The 22,232-nt window shown below is 40.7% G+C and overlaps 1 protein-coding gene across 4 annotated transcripts in view; it reads left to right on the top strand.

The window, feature by feature from the left end:
* LOC128643977 (gelsolin-related protein of 125 kDa-like) overlaps positions 1 to 18,668 on the top strand; it is a 117,490-nt gene extending 98,822 nt beyond the window's left edge. For 2 of the 4 annotated variants that reach the window (XM_053696744.1, XM_053696745.1), the window contains one exon: positions 6,883 to 7,428. In XM_053696744.1, the coding sequence (XP_053552719.1) occupies positions 6,883 to 6,922 (40 nt within the window). In that variant the 3' untranslated portion in view covers positions 6,923 to 7,428. Of the gene's footprint in view, positions 1 to 6,882; positions 7,429 to 17,704 lie in introns of those variants that run through there. The other 2 variants (XM_053696743.1, XM_053696746.1) reach the window with 2 other exon arrangements.
* Positions 18,669 to 22,232: the final 3,564 nt, after the last annotated feature.

Below are 22,232 nucleotides of genomic sequence, written 5' to 3'. Positions count from 1 at the left end.
CAATCGGAATTCGAGGGACGCCATCTTGGATGACGTCCCTTAAAGGAACCGTCATTCGTCGTCTAGTCGTCGGAAGAAGAGGATGGATCCGCGCTGGAGGTCTTCAAGATGGAGCCGGTCGTCATCGGATGGAAGAAGATAGAAGATGCCGCTTGGAGAAGATGTTTGCCGGTCCGGATGTCCTCTTCTTGCCGGATAGGAGGAAGACTTTGGACCCTCTTCTGGACTTCTTCAGTGGATGCCTAGCCCCCGCTTGGGTTGGATGAAGATCTTGGAGCCAGGACGGATCGGTGAACCTGGCATGGTGAAGACAAGGTAGGAAGATCATCAGGGGGGTAGTGTTAGGTTTATTTAAGGGGGGTTTGGGTTAGATTAGGGGTATGTGGGTGGTGGGTTGTAATGTTGGGGGGGGGGTATTGTATGTTTTTTTTTACAGGCAAAAGAGCTGAAATTTTTGGGGCATGCCCCGCAAAGGGCCCTGTTCAGGGCTGGTAAGGTAAAAGAGCTTGTAATATTTGTATTTTAGAATAGGGTAGGGAATTTTTTATTTTGGGGGGCTTTGTTATTTTATTAGGGGGCTTAGAGTAGGTGTAATTAGTTTAAAATTGTTGTAATATTTTTCTTATGTTTGTAAATATTTTATTATTTTCTGTAACTTAGTTCTTTTTTATTTTTTGTACTTTAGATAGTTTATTTAATTTTATTTATTTGTAGCAATTGTGTTTAATTAATTTATTGATAGTGTAGTGTTAGGTTAATTGTAGGTAATTGTATGTAGTTTATTTAATTATTTTATTGATAGGGTAGTGTTAGGTTTAATTATATCTTAGGTTAGGATTTATTTTACAGGTAAATTTGTAATTATTTTAACTAGGTAACTATTAAATAGTTCTTAACTATTTAATAGCTATTGTACCTGGTTAAAATAATTACAAAGTTGCCTGTAAAATAAATATTAATCCTAAAATAGCTATAATATAATTATAATTTATATTGTAGCTATATTAGGATGTATTTTACAGGTAAGTATTTAGCTTTAAATAGGAATTATTTATTTAATAAGAGTTAATTTATTTCGTTAGATAAAAATTATATTTAACTTAGGGGGGTGTTAGTGTTAGGGTTAGACTTAGCTTTAGGGGTTAATACATTTATTAGAATAGCGGTGAGCTCCGGTCGGCAGATTAGGGGTTAATAATTGAAGGTAGGTGTCGGCGATGTTAGGGAGGGCAGATTAGGGGTTAATACTATTTATGATAGGGTTAGTGAGGCGGATTAGGGGTTAATAACTTTATTATAGTAGCGCTCAGGTCCGCTCGGCAGATTAGGGGTTAATAAGTGTAGGTAGGTGTCGGCGACGTTGTGGGGGGCAGATTAGGGGTTAATAAATATAACATAGGGGTCGGCGATGTTAGGGGTAGCAGATTAGGGGTACATAGGGATAACGTAGGTGGCGGCGATTTGCGGTCGGAAGATTAGGGGTTAATTATTTTAAGTAGCTTGCGGCGACGTTGTGGGGGGCAAGTTAGGGGTTAATAGATATAATACAGGGGTCGGCGGTGTTAGGGGCAGCAGATTAGGGGTACATAAGTATAACGTAGGTGGCGGTCGGCAGATTAGGGGTTAAAAATTTTAATCGAGTGGCGGCGATGTGGGGGGACCTCGGTTTAGGGGTACATAGGTAGTTTATGGGTGTTAGTGTACTTTAGGGTACAGTAGTTAAGAGCTTTATAAACCGGCGTTAGCCAGAAAGCTCTTAACTCCTGCTATTTTCAGGCGGCTGGAATCTTGTCGTTAGAGCTCTAACGCTCACTGCAGAAACGACTCTAAATACCGGCGTTAGGAAGATCCCATTGAAAAGATAGGCTACGCAAATGGCGTAGGGGGATCTGCGGTATGGAAAAGTCGCGGCTGTAAAGTGAGCGTTAGACCCTTTAATCACTGACTCCAAATACCAGCGGGCGCCCAAAACCAGCGTTAGGAGCCTCTAACGCTGGTTTTGACGGCTACCGCCGAACTCTAAATCTAGGCCCCAGAGAGTTAAAACAAAATCTGTGGGGTTTATTGGTTCATTTGAAACTGGAAAGCTCTCTCAATAGTTTAAATTTGTCTGTTTTTGATCTTTTGTTGCCCTCTAGTGCTCACTGAAAATAACTACAGTGTAATGCAAGTTACTAACCAAAGGAATGTATAAGTCAAAATGATACTTTCATGATTCAGACAGAGTATGTAATTTTAAGATAATTTTAAGTTTACTTCTATTATTATCAAATTAATTTTATTTTATATCCTTTGTTGAAAAGCATACCCAAGTAGGCACTGAAGCAGCAATGTAGTACTGAGAGCTAGCTGCTGATTTGTGGCTACACACATATGCCTATTGTCATTGGCTCAGCAGATGTGCAGCTAGCTCCCAGTAGTAGTGCATTGCTGATTAATGCAATCAACAGTGCAATAGTAAAAAGCTCTAACACAGTGGAGCGTTTCATTTTGTGCACTTTTAGAAGTTGAAGCAAGTTACTCTAAAGAAAGTTCTACATATTTACATAATAACGTTTAAATAAAGGCCCTGATATTCAAAGGTTCTCTAGCTTGGAGAGAAATTGCAGTGCAGACTTCTCAGAGGCTGAACTCACTGAATTTTCAAAAGAAAAAAGGTGGAACTCTCCAGCACAGCTGAGATCTCTCTCATTTATGTGAAGCAGAGACACGCCCAGTGCAATACAGCACTTTTGTTACACTTTGTGCTTTGTATTTTATAAAACTATACATTTCAGATTGGGTCCTTTCAGTATTATTTACATTTTAAATTTGCACTTTCTTTTTATATTTTAATACATTTAAATTTTTAGCTAGCGGCAATTGTACACATTACATTAATAACTTAGAATCATACTTTGTATATTTCTGCGTAGCTTTTACAAATTACATTGCACCTTGTATTTGCTACATTGCAAGCTAAAATTGACAGTTTCAGAAAGTGGGAGGGACAGGGCAGTTTCTAAGCATTTTACACAAGTTGGTCTCACTGATTTGTCTCGCCAGCTGTATAAAAGTTAAGTTTGCTTAAAATTCATAATACAGTCGGAGATCCTATGGCTTCTTAGGAATGCTAGCACTGATGGGGACTTCCCATTCTCAGTGGCTAAACATGATATCACTTATCTTGGCATTAAAATCTCCGCTAACCCTAACAAATTGTACGCCAATAATCTGGCACCTATGTGTGCAAAACTACAGGCACAGATGAACAGCTGGAGATCGCTACCCCTGTCACTCTCAGGTAGGATCAACCTCCTCAAAATGGTGATACTCCCTCGCCTGCTCTATCCTCTTCTTATGCTCCCCCTGCTCCTAAGCAAATCGGACGTCAAAATGCTTAATTCGGCAGCGACTCGCTTCATCTGGAAGGGAGGAAAGCCACGAATCTCGAGGGAAAAACTGAGTATGGGCTTTCTCAATGGGGGATTGGCTTTCCCAGACTTCAGACTATATAACTGGGCGGCTTTAATACGACTGGTGTTGGACTGGCAGGTGGGAACACACCACTTTTGTCGGCCCTCCCTGGAGCAGGCAGTCCTGGGAGACATCTCCTTAGCGTACCTACCTCATGTTCCGAACATGAAATCTGTGAAGGCTTTGGGCCTTAACATGCTGTTCAGCGAACCATTAAAAGCCTGGCACCAGGCTCATAAATTTCTGAAGAAATCCTGCCATGTTTCAAGCTACCTACCTATCGTCAAAAACCCAGACTTCCCGGCAGGTTCGGAAACTCAACCTTTCTTGGTCTGGGAACGGAAGGGTCTGAGATCACTTCAACAATTATTAGTCCCCCTCACGAAGGAGGTAAAAAACTTTGGTACCTTACAAAGAGAGTTTGGGATACCTAGAACACACTTCTTTGCCTTCCTACAAGTGCGCCATTATATCAATACTCTGCTTCGAAACGCACCGGAATTTTGGGAGGGTTCTCCCTTCCGCATTACACAAGCATTGTATAAATTGGGTAAGTTCTCCCTGTCTGAAATATATCAGACTCTTCTACAACAACGAGCGCAGAGCACAAGGGACTCAATGCTCGTGGGATGGGCTCGAGAGGGAATTGATGACATTACGTGGGAGGACATGAGAGAAGGTCTCGAAAAAACTAAATCAGCCACATTGTCCGCCATGTTCAGGGAATCCCAGATACGCTTCCTTCATAAGGCCTATCTCACTCCGAGAATACTTGCCAAATGGGTGACCACACGCCCTAATAAGTGCGTTAGATGCGCGATAGAAGCACCTACTCTCTTACATTATATGTGGGAATGTCCAACAGTCAGACAATACTGGGGTAAAATACAATATTGGATCCACCAGTCCTTACAGATACACCTCATACTCCGCCCAGAAACTATTCTGTTCTTACACTGGGATCCATGCCACAGACAACATGATGCTGTACTGAGTCTAGTAATATTGTTAGCTAGAAAATGTATCTTAAAAAATTGGACAGTAAGGAAAAGCCCTTCTTTTGCGAACTTTAGGAATCTACTCAGATCACAGATATTTACGGAACAAATGGATGTTAGGATGGATGTTCAGAACAGGCTAGGCCTATTTTTACGTAAATGGCGTAGACTCATACTTACCTTTGAACTAGAGATCCAAAGGCTAATCCTGACGCCATTTAAAGACTCAGTTCTCTTCACAGAGGCAGAGTTGAGGGGGGAGTGGACACACTTATTCTAAATCACAATAAACACTGATGCAAGATGATTCTTCCTACTCCCCTCACTCTTCATCCTCCATCCCTCTTTCATTCCCGTTACCCCCCCCCTTTTTTTTTTTTTTTTTTTTTTTTTTTCTCCACCGCTAGGCCCCAGAAGCAGCAGTAACAACTTAGGAATAGGTTTAGTTATGTTATGTTTATAGTTAGATTAGACATGATTTAATTTGAGTTTTAATTATGATAAAGGTATTGGAAAAAATAAAAATACGTCTGAGAAATGTAATCACACTGGCTTAAAAAATATTACTTGCTTTAGATCTCAAAGTGCGGATGAGAAAGGAAAATGTCATGTTCACACCCAACTGATACTAATGTGTCTCATTAAGTGTATACTGTAAGGTTCAACGTATAATTTGTAATGGATGTTGTAAACTTTATCTTATGTGACTGCACCCGCACAAATTGTAAACGATAAGATTGTGTGTATTACTTTTTTTGGACAACAATAAAAAGATATTTCAAAAAAAAAAAAAAAATTCATAATACAGTTATTTTTAACTAACAGAAAAGTAATATATAATAAAATATGGACAAAAGCCAGTTAAATTGTAGTGAAAACATTTCAGTTTAATTTGGAATTAATTCAAACTGAGCCTTTATATCAGCCCCAGGGGTTCTCCAGTTACCCTATTTTTTTCATGTGAAATTTTGTATTCCAGAGCGCTTCATTGCTTTCTATGGAAGGCATCTCTCATCTCTCTGGGAGTTCCAGGTTCCTCCCCTTTTCTTAGAAAATTCAGTAAATTCTTCCCCTGTGATGTCAGCACTATAGTCTCTCTCCAAACTAGAGAATGTTTGATTATCTGGTCCATTGAAAGTAATGACGCTCTCTGAGAAATTGTAATCTAATTTTTCAACTATATATATATATATATACACACAAAGTATGAGCCTAACTTGTTAAAGATACACAGAAACTGTGAAGGTATAATCAGAATTTGAAAAATCACAATCCTAAATACACTGCTGGATACAAAATAAAACACAAAATAGAAACTGTAAAGTTTAAATGTAATAACATTACCATTTTAGTACCTTATCTCTTCTATAACCCACTGGGAGTGTAATTTCTTCTACTGGCTGTGTTAATACAGCTTGGCCTTGAGGCCAAAATCTTTCAGGATAGGTGGGGATATCCCAGGCTAAATAATCTATTTCAAATGCCAATATAAGGGTAATGGAAATACTTGTGAACAATTTAATACACTCCAGCAGGTAAAGTGGATCATTGGGAACAAATTAAAGGGGAGAACATTTTTGAGTAAACTGTCCCTTTAAGTGTAAAGTGATATAAAATAAAAAGCACAAAGTGTAAATGCAGCAGAACTCTCATGTCATGCAGTGCTATAGTGCACTGGGCTTGTCTCTCCTTCACATACAGAAATGCAGGGAACACCACTTGGAGAAGTAAAGAAAATCTGCCTTTTGAAAAATATCTCTAGGGATCTCACAGTGCTGGGGGATAACTTTAGATCATCTCACCTGAGCAGAGGGGTTTTGAATATATTTTTTGCATTTGATACAACAAAGACAATTAGGTTTAGATAATTATGCAGCAGTTTAATCTGTTCCCTAACTAAAACTTCCATAAGGTATATTTAAGCTAAAGGGACAATCTACTCCAGAATTATTGTTTAAAAAGATAGATAATCCCTTTATTACCCATTCCTCAGTTTTGTAGAACCAACCCTGTTATATTAATACACTTTTTACCTCTGTAATTACCTTGTATCTAAGCCTCTGCAAACTGCCCCCTTATCTCAGTTCTTTTGTCAGACTTGCATTTTAGCCATTCAGTGCTGACTCATAACTCCACAGGAGTGAGCACAATGTTTATCTATATGGCACACATGAACTAGCGTTGTCTAACTGTGGAAAACTGTCAACATGCATTGAGATAAGAATCGACCTTTAACAGTTTAGAAATCAGTTTGAGCCTACCTAGGTTTAGCTTTCAACAAAGAATACCACAAGAGCAAAGCAAATTTGATGATCAAAGATAAAGTTGTTTAAAATTGCACGCCCTATCTGAATCATGAAATCATGCAATTGTTTAAATTACCAAATTAATTTGACACCAGTTATTTTCCCTCTTTCTTTCTCTGCAGACGTGAAGATGTTATGAAGTTGCCCTTAATGTCCAGCTAAAGAAAATATTCCTGAAATGACCAAATCTCTCCTAGATCCCCCCTCCCCCCAATGAAATAAGATGAACATTATTGCTTTTCCAGAAGGACAATTCTTCTAAGTTGTCAGAAACCTGTCGGCTTATTTCATGAACTTAGCTGTGTTTGTAAGGCAGAAATTGTAGATATAGAGGGACAGATAATAATGGATATATAAATCGTACAAAAGAATATGAACGCTGCACTTTCTGTTTGTAGCGCTATTAATATTTGTAATTATAGGGCGCTAAGGGAGGGCCCCAGCTAGCCCAGGGCGCAGGCTTATCCAGGAGCGCCAGGGCCGGTATCCTGGGTTTTATACAGTATTTGATGCTTTTAGAGCCATTTCACCCTTTGTATGCCAGACTGGAGATGTGGAATCCAGTGTAAAACTATGCAAATCTCGCCTTATATTCATATTTAATATATTCTGTGTATTCTCTGTAACTGATGTTGCAGGGACGGGAAATAAAATCTTTCTGCAATGACTTTTCAGACTGCAGTGTGGCTCTATGGGCTGGAGGTTGTAACGCTAGTTTGGAGTGAACTTGTTTTTGCTGTGATTGATAATTGGCGATATGACTGCTCGGATGTTACAAGTCAGTTTATGGGCGTAATATTTATAAGAAATGAAACACTGTATTTCTCCAACATAGGTGTGTCCGGTCCACGGCGTCATCCTTACTTGTGGGATATTCTCTTCCCCAACAGGAAATGGCAAAGAGCCCAGCAAAGCTGGTCACATGATCCCTCCTAGGCTCCGCCTACCCCAGTCATTCTCTTTGCCGTTGTACAGGCAACATCTCCACGGAGATGGCTTAGAGTTTTTTAGTGTTTAACTGTAGTTTTTATTATTCAATCAAGAGTTTGTTATTTTAAAATAGTGCTGGTATGTACTATTTACTCTGAAACAGAAAAGAGATGAAGATTTCTGTTTGTATGAGGAAAATGATTTTAGCAACCGTTACTAAAATCCATGGCTGTTCCACACAGGACTGTTGAGAGGAATTAACTTCAGTTGGGGGAACAGTGAGCAGTCTTTTGCTGCTTGAGGTATGACACATTCTAACAAGACGATGTAATGCTGGAAGCTGTCATTTTCCCTATGGGATCCGGTAAGCCATTTTTATTCAGACAGTAAATAAGGGCTTCACAAGGGCTTATTAAGACTGTAGACATTTTCTGGGCTAAATCGATTCATACATTACACATATTTAGCCTTGAGGAATCATTTAATCTGGGTATTTTTGTTAAATAATATCGGCAGGCACTGTTTTAGACACCTTATTCTCTAGGGGCTTTCCCTAATCATAGGCAGAGCCTCATTTTCGCGCCGGTATGGCGCACTTGTTTTTGAGAAGCATGACATGCAGTCGCATGTGTGAGGAGCTCTGATACATAGAAAAGACTTTCTGAAGGCGTCATTTGGTATCGTATTCCCCTTTGGGCTTGGTTGGGTCTCAGCAAAGCAGATACCAGGGACTGTAAAGGGGTTAAAGTTAAAAACGGCTCCGGTTCCGTTATTTTAAGGGTTAAAGCTTCCAAATTTGGTGTGCAATACTTTTAAGGCTTTAAGACACTGTGGTGAAATTTTGGTGAATTTTGAACAATTCCTTCATACTTTTTCGCAATTGCAGTAATAAAGTGTGTTCAGTTTAAAATTTAAAGTGACAGTAACGGTTTTATTTTAAAACGTTTTTTGTACTTTGTTATCAAGTTTATGCCTGTTTAACATGTCTGAACTACCAGATAGACTGTGTTCTGAATGTGGGGAAGCCAAGGTTCCTTCTCATTTAAATAAATGTGATTTATGTGACATTGAAAATGATGCCCAAGATGATTCCTCAAGTGAGGGGAGTAAGCATGGTACTGCATCATTCCCTCCTTCGTCTACACGAGTCTTGCCCACTCAGGAGGCCCCTAGTACATCTAGCGCGCCAATACTCCTTACTATGCAACAATTAACGGCTGTAATGGATAATTCTATCAAAAACATTTTAGCCAAAATGCCCACTTATCAGCGTAAGCGCGACTGCTCTGTTTTAGATACTGAAGAGCATGAGGACGCTGATGATAATGGTTCTGAAATGCCCCTACACCAGTCTGAGGGGGCCAGGGAGGTTTTGTCTGAGGGAGAAATTTCAGATTCAGGGAAAATTTCTCAACAAGCTGAACCCGATGTGATTACATTTAAATTTAAGTTGGAACATCTCCGCGCTCTGCTTAAGGAGGTATTATCCACTCTGGATGATTGTGAGAATTTGATCATCCCAGAGAAACTATGTAAAATGGACAAGTTCCTAGAGGTCCCGGGGCTCCCAGAAGCTTTTCCTATACCCAAGCGGGTGGCGGACATTGTAAATAAAGAATGGGAAAGGCCCGGTATACCTTTCGTCCCTCCCCCCATATTTAAAAAATTGTTTCCTATGGTCGACCCTAGAAAGGACTTATGGCAGACTGTCCCCAAGGTCGAGGGAGCGGTTTCTACTTTAAACAAACGCACCACTATACCCATAGAAGATAGTTGTGCTTTCAAAGATCCTATGGATAAAAAATTAGAAGGTTTGCTTAAAAAGATGTTTGTTCAGCAAGGTTACCTTCTACAACCAATTTCATGCATTGTCCCTGTCACTACAGCCGCGGGTTTCTGGTTCGATGAGCTAGTAAAGGCGATCGATAGTGATTCTCCTCCTTATGAGGAGATTATGGACAGAATCCGTGCTCTCAAATTGGCTAATTCTTTCACCCTAGACGCCACTTTGCAATTGGCTAGGTTAGCGGCGAAGAATTCTGGGTTTGCTATTGTGGCGCGTAGAGCGCTTTGGTTGAAATCTTGGTCAGCGGATGCGTCTTCCAAGAACAAACTCCTTAACATTCCTTTCAAGGGGAAAACGCTGTTTGGCCCTGACTTGAAAGAGATTATCTCTGATATCACTGGGGGTAAGGGCCACGCCCTTCCTCAGGATAGGTCTTTCAAGGCCAAAAATAAACCTAATTTTCGTCCCTTTCGTAGAAACGGACCAGCCCCAAGTGCTACGTCCTCTAAGCAAGAGGGTAATACTTCTCAAGCCAAGCCAGCCTGGAGACCAATGCAAGGCTGGAACAAGGGAAAGCAGGCCAAGAAACCTGCCACTGCTACCAAGACAGCATGAAATGTTGGCCCCCGATCCGGGACCGGATCTGGTGGGGGGCAGACTCTCTCTCTTCGCTCAGGCTTGGGCAAGAGATGTTCTGGATCCTTGGGCGATAGAAATAGTCTCCCAAGGTTCTCTTCTGGAATTCAAGGGGCTTCCCCCAAGGGGGAGGTTCCACAGGTCTCAATTGTCTTCAGACCACATAAAGAGACAGGCATTCTTACATTGTGTAGAAGACCTGTTAAAAATGGGAGTGATTCATCCTGTTCCATTAGGAGAACAAGGGATGGGGTTCTACTCCAATCTGTTCATAGTTCCCAAAAAAGAGGGAACGTTCAGACCAATCTTAGATCTCAAGATCTTAAACAAGTTTCTCAAGGTTCCATCCTTCAAAATGGAAACCATTCGAACAATTCTTCCTTCCATCCAGGAAGGTCAATTCATGACCACGGTGGATTTAAAGGATGCGTATCTACATATTCCTATCCACAAGGAACATCATCGGTTCCTAAGGTTCGCATTCCTGGACAAGCATTACCAGTTCGTGGCGCTTCCTTTCGGATTAGCCACTGCTCCAAGGATTTTCACAAAGGTACTAGGGTCCCTTCTAGCGGTGCTAAGACCAAGGGGCATTGCAGTAGTACCTTACTTGGACGACATTCTGATTCAAGCGTCGTCCCTTCCTCAAGCAAAGGCTCACACGGACATAGTCCTGGCCTTTCTCAGATCTCACGGATGGAAAGTGAACGTGGAAAAGAGTTCTCTATCTCCGTCGACAAGGGTTCCCTTCTTGGGAACAATAATAGACTCCTTAGAAATGAGGATTTTTCTGACAGAGGCCAGAAAAACAAAACTTCTAAACTCTTGTCAAACACTTCATTCCGTTCCTCTTCCTTCCATAGCGCAGTGCATGGAAGTAATAGGTTTGATGGTAGCGGCAATGGACATAGTTCCTTTTGCGCGCATTCATCTAAAACCATTACAACTGTGCATGCTCAGTCAGTGGAATAGGGACTATACAGACTTGTCTCCGAAGATACAAGTAAATCAGAGGACCAGAGACTCACTCCGTTGGTGGCTGTCCCTGGACAACCTGTCACAAGGGATGACCTTCCGCAGTCCAGAGTGGGTCATTGTCACGACCGACGCCAGTCTGATGGGCTGGGGCACGGTCTGGGGATCCCTGAAAGCTCAGGGTCTTTGGTCTCGGGAAGAATCTCTTCTACCAATAAATATTCTGGAACTGAGAGCGATATTCAATGCTCTCAAGGCTTGGCCTCAGCTAGCAAAGGCCAAGTTCATACGGTTTCAATCAGACAACATGACGACTGTTGCGTACATCAACCATCAGGGGGGAACAAGGAGTTCCCTGGCGATGGAAGAAGTGACCAAAATCATTCAATGGGCGGAGACTCACTCCTGCCACCTGTCTGCAATCCACATCCCAGGAGTGGAAAATTGGGAAGCGGATTTTCTGAGTCGTCAGACATTACATCCGGGGGAGTGAGAACTCCATCCGGAAATCTTTGCCCAAATTACTCAACTGTGGGGCATTCCAGACATGGATCTGATGGCCTCTCGTCAGAACTTCAAGGTTCCTTGCTACGGGTCCAGATCCAGGGATCCCAAGGCGACTCTAGTAGATGCACTAGTAGCACCTTGGACCTTCAAACTAGCTTATGTATTCCCGCCGTTTCCTCTCATCCCCAGGCTGGTAGCCAGGATCAATCAGGAGAGGGCGTCAGTGATCTTGATAGCTCCTGCGTGGCCACGCAGGACTTGGTATGCAGATCTGGTGAATATGTCATCGGCTCCACCATGGAAGCTACCTTTGAGACGAGACCTTCTTGTTCAAGGTCCGTTCGAACATCCGAATCTGGTCTCACTCCAGCTGACTGCTTGGAGATTGAACGCTTGATCTTATCAAAACGAGGGTTCTCAGATTCTGTTATTGATACTCTTGTTCAGGCCAGAAAGCCTGTAACTAGAAAAATTTACCACAAAATATGGAAAAAATATATCTGTTGGTGTGAATCTAAAGGATTCCCTTGGGACAAGGTAAAGATTCCTAAGATTCTATCCTTTCTTCAAGAAGGATTGGAGAAAGGATTATCTGCAAGTTCCTTGAAGGGACAGATTTCTGCCTTGTCTGTGTTACTTCACAAAAACTGGCAGCTGTGCCAGATGTTCAAGCCTTTGTTCAGGCTCTGGTTAGAATCAAGCCTGTTTACAAACCTTTGACTCCTCCTTGGAGTCTCAACTTAGTTCTTTCAGTTCTTCAGGGGGTTCCGTTTGAACCCTTACATTCCGTTGATATTAAGTTATTATCTTGGAAAGTTTTGTTTTTGGTTGCAATTTCTTCTGCTAGAAGAGTTTCAGAATTATCTGCTCTGCAGTGTTCTCCTCCTTATCTGGTGTTCCATGCAGATAAGGTGGTTTTACGTACTAAACCTGGTTTTCTTCCGAAAGTTGTTTCTAACAAAAACATTAACCAGGAGATAGTCGTGCCTTCTTTGTGTCCGAATCCAGTTTCAAAGAAGGAACGTTTGTTGCACAATTTGGATGTTGTTCGTGCTCTAAAATTCTATTTAGATGCTACAAAGGATTTTAGACAAACATCTTCCTTGTTTGTTGTTTATTCTGGTAAAAGGAGAGGTCAAAAAGCAACTTCTACCTCTCTCTCTTTTTGGATTAAAAGCATCATCAGATTGGCTTATGAGACTGCCGGACGGCAGCCTCCTGAAAGAATCACAGCTCATTCCACTAGGGCTGTGGCTTCCACATGGGCCTTCAAGAACGAGGCTTCTGTTGATCAGATATGTAAGGCAGCGACTTGGTCTTCACTGCACACTTTTACTAAATTTTACAAGTTTGATACTTTTGCTTCTTCTGAGGCTATTTTTGGGAGAAAGGTTTTGCAAGCCGTGGTGCCTTCCATTTAGGTGACCTGATTTGCTCCCTCCCTTCATCCGTGTCCTAAAGCTTTGGTATTGTTTCCCACAAGTAAGGATGACGCCGTGGACCGGACACACCTATGTTGGAGAAAACAGAATTTATGTTTACCTGATAAATTACTTTCTCCAACGGTGTGTCCGGTCCACGGCCCGCCCTGGTTTTTTAATCAGGTCTGATAATTTATTTTCTTTAACTACAGTCACCACGGTATCATATGGTTTCTCCTATGCAAATATTCCTCCTTAACGTCGGTCGAATGACTGGGGTAGGCGGAGCCTAGGAGGGATCATGTGACCAGCTTTGCTGGGCTCTTTGCCATTTCCTGTTGGGGAAGAGAATATCCCACAAGTAAGGATGACGCCGTGGACCGGACACACCGTTGGAGAAAGTAATTTATCAGGTAAGCATAAATTCTGTTTTCTAAAGAGCTCTTAAAAATAAATGTTTTAAAAAGCATCCTATCTCCTTTTGCCAGTTAGGAACAGATCTAAATTAGCTCCTACACAGATCAAGCATGAAGAAAACCCCCACAATTTTCAGACAGTCAAGTCCAAAATAAACCTTCATGATTCAGATAGAGAATGTAATTTTAAACAACTTTCCAATTTACTTTTATCACCAATTTTGTTTTGTTCTCTTGGTATTCTTAGTTGAAAGCTAAACCTAGGAGATTCATATGCAACTTTTTTAGACCTTGAAGACCTCCTCTTATCTGAATGCATTTTGACAGTTTTTCACCACTAGAGGGTGTTAGTTCATGTGTGTCATTATAACTGTTGATTATACAAAACTGGGGAATGGGTAATAAAGGGATTATCTATCTTTTTAAACAATACAAATTCTGGTGTAGACTGTCCCTTTAATGGGACATAAAAGTCAAAATTCAACATTTATGATTCAAATAGAGGATGTGCTTTAAACAACTTTCTAATTTAGTTCTTTTATCAAATTTGCTTTGTTCTCTTGGTATGCTTTGTTAAATAGCATACCTAGGTAAACACAGGAGCAGCAATGCACTACTAAGAGCTAGCGGCTGATTGGTGGCTGCACATATATACCTTTTGTCATTGGCTCACACAATATGTTCAGCCGGAACCCAGTGGTGCGTTGCTGCTCTTAGGATACCAGCAGATAAAATACATATTAAAGCTGTGTTGACATTACTGTCTCTTTAAGAGACATGAAATTCAAAATCAAACGCATTATAAATATAGAGCATATCGCTTGAATTTACTGTTCTCTTGGTATCCTTTGTTTAAAAGCATATGTACACATCCTCAGCAGCAGTGCACTACTGGGAGCTAGCTGTCAATTGGTGGCTACACACATATGCCTCTTGTCATTGGCTCGCCATATATGCCACATTACCTCTTAGTTAAAAGAGAAGTGTCAGGAGCCTTTTAGTTTTCATTAAATCTTGTTTTTAAGACACTGACATTCATGGTTTGACCTGTGATATCGAAATGATCATATGAGCTCTCATTTAAAAGAGGAAGTGCTCCTCTTAGTATAATTGGTCTTGTGGATGTACAGATTAGTTTCATGGACACGACAAAGACAGACGTCTTTCCTCTTTAATACTTAAAAGGACCATTAAACACTAAGGGCCAGACTACAAGTGGAGCGCTAAATATTGCTTTTCTGAAAGAGATATTTGCGATCCACTGTGTAATACCAGTGCACGATAATGTGCGTTGGTATTACAAGTTGTCAGCTGGAAAGCATTGCGCTCACAAGATAGAACTTCCATAGGCTCCTATGGGAGCCTCGTTCTGATGCCATCGGAGACGGCATCAGAACCTCAGCGCAGCGTAGGGGGTAAGTAGGGCAGAGATGGCAGCAAATTTAAATATATACGTATATGCTTAGCTATATATATATTTTTATGTGTTAAATATATATATTTATAAGGAACACACAGTTCCCATAGACCGCAATGTAAAGGGAAATTTCAGTGCCGTTTTTTTTTCTCTCTAACACCTCACTGCCGCCAACTTTAACCCCAAATTACTGCCTAGTGCAGTAATTTTATTAAAAAATAAAGATGCTGCCATCTTTATTTTTTAATAGACTATACTAGACCGTATTTTGGGGGCATTTGGGCCATATTTGTAAAATTAACCAGAGATCTGATCTCTGATTCATTTAATAAGCTCTAATTGCTACCGCAAGCTTGCGGTAGCAGTAACCAGCCGCTTAATGGCTGATTAATTATCGTGCACCCGCAAACGAGCAAATTTTCCCGTTTTTGGGCATGCAATAATTTAGCTCTCCACTTGTAATCTAGCCCTATATACATTTTATAACCCTAGTATTAAGGTTTTTTTCCCCTCTCTCTAGTAATGGGCGCCGCCCGCCATGTGGAAACCTATCTTTCACTACATTCCTGTTGACTGACGTGCAGTAACTCTCCTTCAGATACCTGCAGTGTAACATAGGCTTCAAAATGGGAGGTGCAAGAAATGTGTGTAGTGTCCCTTTATGCCTAGTGTCTAATAAGTTAGGAAGCCGACACATAATGATCAGAGGGTTAAGTTATTATTCTCTTTCTTTCAATGTGTCTCATTCCACACCAGGGAGATGAGCTGAGGACTTTTTTTTTTAATGTGGCCTTTTGGCCTCCATAACTGCACGTTATCCATAACTGCTCACTATAGCGCCTCCCTAACTGCACTTTATCCATAACTGCTCACTATAGCGCCTCCCTAACTGCACTTTATCCATAACTGCTCACTATAGCGCCTCCCTAACTGCACTTTATCCATAACTGCTCACTATAGCGCCTCCCTAACTGCACTTTATCCATAACTGCTCACTATAGCGCCTCCCTAACTGCACTTTATCCATAACTGCTCACTATAGCGCCTCCCTAACTGCACTTTATCCATAACTGCTCACTATAGCGCCTCCCTAACTGCACTTTATCCATAACTGCTCACTATAGCGCCTCCCTAACTGCACTTTATCCATAACTGCTCACTATAGCGCCTCCCTAACTGCACTTTATCCATAACTGCTCACTATAGCGCCTCCCTAACTGCACTTTATCCATAACTGCTCACTATAGCGCCTCCCTAACTGCACTTTATCCATAACTGCTCACTATAGCGCCTCTCTAACTGCATTTTATCCATAACTGCTCACTATAGCGCCTCCCTAACTGCACTTTATCCATAACTGCTCACTATAGCGCCTCCCTAACTGCACTTTATCCATAACTGCTCACTATAGCGCCTCCCTAACTGCACTTTATCCATAACTGCTCACTATAGCGCCTCCCTAACTGCACTTTATCCATAACTGCTCACTATAGCGCCTCCCTAACTGCACTTTATCCATAACTGCTTACTATAGCGCCTCCCTAACTGCACTTTATCCATAACTGCTCACTATAGCGCCTCTCTAACTGCATTTTATCCATAACTGCTTACTATAGCGCCTCCCTAACTGCACTTTATCCATAACTGCTCACTATAGCGCCTCTCTAACTGCATTTTATCCATAACTGCTCACTATAGCGCCTCCCTAACTGCACTTTACCATAACTGCTCACTATAGCTCCTCCCTAACTGCACTTTATCCATAACTGCTCACTATAGCACCTCCCTAACTGCATTTTATCCCTAACTGCTCACTATAGCGTCTCCCTAACTGCACTTTACCATAACTGCTCACTATAGCTCCTCCCTAACTGCACTTTACCATAACTGCTCACTATAGCGCCTCCCTAACTGCACTTTATCCATTACTACTCACTATAGCGTCTCCCTAACTGCACTTTATCCATAACTGCTCACTATAGCGCCTCCCTAACTGCACTTTATCCATAGCTGCTCACTATAGCGCCTCCCTAACTGCACTTTATCCATAACTGCTCACTATAGCGCCTCCCTAACTGCACTTTATCCATTACTGCTCACTATAGCGTCTCCCTAACTGCACTTTATCCATAACTGCTCACTATAGCGCCTCCCTAACTGCACTTTATCCATAACTGCTCACTTAAGCTCCTCGCCCAACTGCACAAATAATTGTTAACTATAGCCCCTCCCCTTACTGCACTTTCCCATTATTATTCCCAATAGCTCCTCCCCTGACTGTTAACTTTAACCAGATGTATATCTGTTATTTACCTTACTTTTTATATTTATTATTATATATTTTTTTACCCCAACTTCTTCCAAACAGATTTGCTCTTTTTATACATTCTGATATTTAGCTTCTGTTTGCCTCTAGTGCTGCACTAGTAATACTGTCCCTCACCACCTGATATCAATTAACTCTTTAAACTTGCATCCTCTGAAGCGCTTCACTGATTATTATTTTTAGTTAAACCGTATGCCATTTCTTTTACATCCCCTGAAGAGTTTTAGAAACTTATTTCAGGTTCTTTTTGTGTCCTTTCAAAGAGCTTTGGGTTCTGATATTATAGAGGCAAACCTGGCCCTTGTGGTTCTTTAAAATGAAAACCCTGTGGGTGGAGCATATTGATTAACACAGTGTCTCAAAACATGGATTGAGGGCTTCAGATGAATCTTTGAAGTGGGCGAGGCCAGTATCCTTGCTGACCAGATACCAGTGCTTTTGGTTATTATTTTGCATGCTCTCATGGTTGGAGGGGGGCTACATAGCCTTATCAGGCAGGGGGCAAGATACAATGTGTTTCTTCTTTCCAGGGTGAAGCGAGAACAACTGGGAGCCATCTTCAAATTGATGGAGAACAAAGAGGACACATTTGGAGAGATGTCTGACGTGGAAGTTCTGGAGCAACTCAAACTGTACAACATGTAACAGTCTCAAATGAGGGTGAAGATTCTGAGGCACCTTTTTAGGGGACATCAAATGACTTTTGGGACATATGAAGCTGATTACCAGTAGAGCGTTGTCTCAGCCATAGGAGGTTATGTTGTGTATTTAAACAGAGGAACCAATAGATTAATTTATCATTTTCAGGTCCCAAAGGAATATTTGAAACATAGCTTAACCTTCATGATATGCAAATAAATATCTCTTCTGCTAATAGAGAACCTGGGAACTCATTGCTCAAACACGTCTGTCAGAGAAAGGTTTAATGAACCTCACCGAATATCCAGTTTTATATAGCTGGGCCACAAATTTATTTATATAGCTGGGCCACAAATTTATTTATATAGCTGGGCCACAAATCTTATTAATAATAAGTTACATTGTTTTATCTTTAGCATTGAGTGGATTAGTACTTTTTTTTTGTTATTACCCAATGATCTATAATGATAATTTTCCACCAAAGTGATAAAATGTACATAATCATTTGCTGATACCCTGTAGTAATAATGCTTTATTGTATATAAATCTATTTTTGATGTGTAATCTCTAGAGCATTTTTCTAATTCCTTTATATAGAATGTTACTCACTTAGCACAGATTTATTGGCTGTAGAAAGCAATTTGTTTGCAAGATGACTGTGGATTACATATTTAAATGTAACAACGCCCCACCAGCAACCTGGACCCCAACCAGCAAGGTACTGGGGTCAGTAGAGACGTATGAAGTATATGAACGTGCTTGTTATTCTGTAGACATGGCGCTGGCAATCTCACAAATAGCAGAGATATTTCTATTTTAACGTATCATTTCTAATAAAATATTTTGCAAGCTGTACTTCTGTGTGTTATTATTTGTGTGCAATATTTATTTACTAACCTATAATCTATCCCCTAGTAGGTCACTAGAACTGATTTTATAGTGCTATACTTATATTTCCTAATACATATATTTAATTACTGAGCAGTTATTAAAGGGTAGCCAAAATTAAAGGTGCATGATTCAGAAAGAGCAGGTAATTTTTAAGGCACTTTTAAAGTCACTCCTGTTTTTAAATGGACTTTGTTCTCTTGGTATCAGTTGTTGGAAAAAAATATGTACATATCATTTACTAGTGGGAGCTAGCTGGTGACTACACACATTTGTCTCTTGTGGTTAGCTGTCTAGATGTGTTCAGCTAGCTCTTCAGCAAAGGATATCAAAAGAATGAAGCAAATTTAATAATAGAAGTAAATTGGAAATTGCATGTTCTATCTGAATCCTGAAAGAAAATATTTGGGTTTCATGTCCCTTTAACTCTTTCCTGGTGTACATTCTGAGAGCCGTGATATATCCCTTCTGTCAGGAATGTCGCTCTGAGGACAAAAACTACCAGAAATGTGTAGCCTGATGCTGAGATGGCAGAATGCGGTTACAGCAAAGTGTCTAGAGTAGATGTCTCAGGTGGCAATCTCCTCTTAACCCCTTGTATGCCAGAGAGGGCAGCAACTCACAATCCTTAAAGGGACAGTCTACACCATAATTTTTATTGTTTAAAAAGATAGATAATCCCTTTATTACCCATTCCCTAGTTTTGCATAACCAACACAGTTATATAAATACAGTTTTTACCTCTGTGATTACCTTGTATCTAAGCCTCTTCAAACTGCCCCCTTATTTCAGTTCTTTTGACAGACATTCATTTTAGCCAATCAGAGCTGGCTCACCTGAACTCCATGTGCATGAGCACAGTGTTCTCTATATGACACACATGAACTAACACCCTCTAGTGGTGAAAAACCTGTCAAAATACCCTGAGAGAAGAGGCGGCCTTCAAGGGCTTAGAAATTAGGTTTAGCTCTCAACTAAGAATACCAAGAGAACAAAGCAAAATTAGTGAAAAAAGCAAATTAGAAAATTGTTTAAAATTACATTCTCTATCTGAATCATAAAATGTTATTTTGGACTAGACTGTCCCTTTAAGCTAAACACTCCCTAAAACTTATCTGAGATCTTCACCAATGACATTGCAGACATTCTGAGATCTGGTAACCTTAGCAACAGCAACTGAGCTCTTTATGCAACATAGAGCCGTTTTTAACTTCTTTGTCAACCAAATAGCCTTTATTAACCCCTTCTTACTTATCACATATGCATAACTTAATCACTGCTCTCTGACAGTCAATAAGGGCTTAAACACTAAGGGCTAGATTACAAGTGGTATCGATAGTGCAGGGTGCGTAATAATCTGCTCAGTCTCACGCTTAGAATAAAGCCCCATCTGGCATTACGTGGATGTTACAAATTGCACTTTTTAGTGCTCCTTATACTTAATTGGAAAGGGCAGGAAACTCGATGATTGTGCCCATTTTACAAGTAGTAAGTAAAGTGTTGCAATCCAAAATACTGCTATAAAAATTAGCACTTTTATTGAGAGCTAAAGTAATTATTAATAATGTAGCCCAGAACTGCATGAAACACTCCACTACTTCTACTACCCTCCGCTTAGTGCACCCTCTCCTTAGTGAATTCTACGCTTATTGCACCCTCATCTTAACAAACTCTCTGCTCAGTGCACCCTCGGCTTAGTGAACTCTCTGCATAGTGCCCCCTTGGCTTAGTAAATCCTCTGCATAGTGCACCTTCGGTTTAGCAAACCCTCGGCTTATCAAACACACTGCTTAGTACAACCTCGGCATAGCAAACACACTGCTTAGTACAACCTCAGTTTAGAAAACCCTCTGCTTGGTGCACTCTCAGCTTAGTGAACCCTTCACTTTGTGAATCCTTTGGTTAGCAAACCCTCTGGTTAGTGCATTCTCGGCTTAAACTCTTCGCTTAGCCAACCCTCTGCTTAGTGCACCCTCAGCTTAGCGTACCCTTGGCTTGGTGAACTCTCTGCTTAGTGCACCCTCGGCTTAGTAAATCCTCTGCTTAGTGCACCTTTGGTTTAGCAAACACGCTGCTTAGTACAGCCTCGGCTTAGCAAACACACTGCTTAGTGCCGTCTCGTTTTTTGCACCTTCGAATTAGCAAACTCTCTGCTTAGTGCACCCTTGGCCTAGCAAACCCTCTGCTTAGTGCACCCTTGGCCTAGCAAACCCTCTGCTTAGTGCACCCTTGGCCTAGCAAACCCTCCGCTTAGTGCACCCTTGGCCTAGCAAACCCTCCGCTTAGTGCACCCTTGGTGTAGCAAACCCTCTGCTTAGTGCACCCTTGGCCTAGCAAACCCTCCGCTTAGGGCACCCTTGGCCTAGCAAACCCTCCGCTTAGTGCCCCTTTGGTTTGACGCTCAGCTACTATCCAACATGAGTTTTACCGTGTGCCCCCATAGAAGTCTATTATGTGAGGGATTTAGTGCCCCCGTGCTATCTGACATGCAGAAGTCAGCGCATCCTAGACTATCGCACAACCTATAGGAAATAATATGAACACTAAAGTAAAAGCGCTAATATAATTTGTGTATATTTTTATGTATACTATTTCTATTTCTCTTTGTTTTTGCAATGGAGGTTGTACTTGCCCATATGTAAAAATGTCACCACATCTTTTTTTTTATATAGTATGCTTATTAATACACTAATAATTATATATAATAATAAAATAAATATTTATGTTTGCTTGCAATTTACGTCTTAATCGGTAATTGACGGGGATCTAAATTTGGATCCTTCGTTAGCTGACGAATATGGAATGCTTGGGGCATTTGGCTCTTTTTTTTGAGAGCTGGATTTATTCTTGTGAAAGTTCCACTCAGTAAGACCTGGATTTGCACAGCTTTTAGTGTGTTACTTTCTCAAGAAGAAATCTGTTTCCAAAAAGAGCCGTAAACCGTGATTGGCCGCCTTATTCCTCATTCGGATCCTAACGAAGAATCCAAATACATGTACAGATCCCTAGTAACTGATTTCTGCAGTGAACTTACACTCACACTCAAGTAATCACCCTGTAATACTTATTGTGATCTGCAATGTCATAAGCACCCAACAAGCCTCAGAAGTGCTCTCGTTGCATCCGCTGCTGTCATTTATCTGATTATTAAAAGGGAATTTAAAGAAGCAAAGCTAATCTGGATGAAGCTTAGGAGCATAGCAGATGTCAGTGGACGAGCCAAACCCCTTGCTGTGCATATACAGAAAAATTTGTGGAGATGCAAGAAAGAATCCCACTACAGAATGCGAGAATAGCACTCACTATCCTGACTGAAAGGCGAAATTTCTCTTGTGGAATTAAAACATAACTTTTAATAAATTTAAATTAAAATGGGGGGATAAAGTTACAATAAAAACCTAGGATAGAAAGGTCACTGCTGTATTACCTTAATAATAGATAATTACTAATAGGCCTCGGAGGTATGATAGCCAAAGTAAATATTAAGGTATTATCAACAATTAATATTATAGTAAACAAGTGGGTGTCAAT

This window comes from Bombina bombina, unplaced genomic scaffold, assembly GCF_027579735.1.
Source record: "Bombina bombina isolate aBomBom1 unplaced genomic scaffold, aBomBom1.pri scaffold_469, whole genome shotgun sequence".
Classification (NCBI taxonomy): Eukaryota; Metazoa; Chordata; class Amphibia; order Anura; family Bombinatoridae; genus Bombina; species Bombina bombina.
Note: the sequence above shows the minus strand (reverse complement) of the source record. Positions and strands in the feature narration are given on the sequence as shown.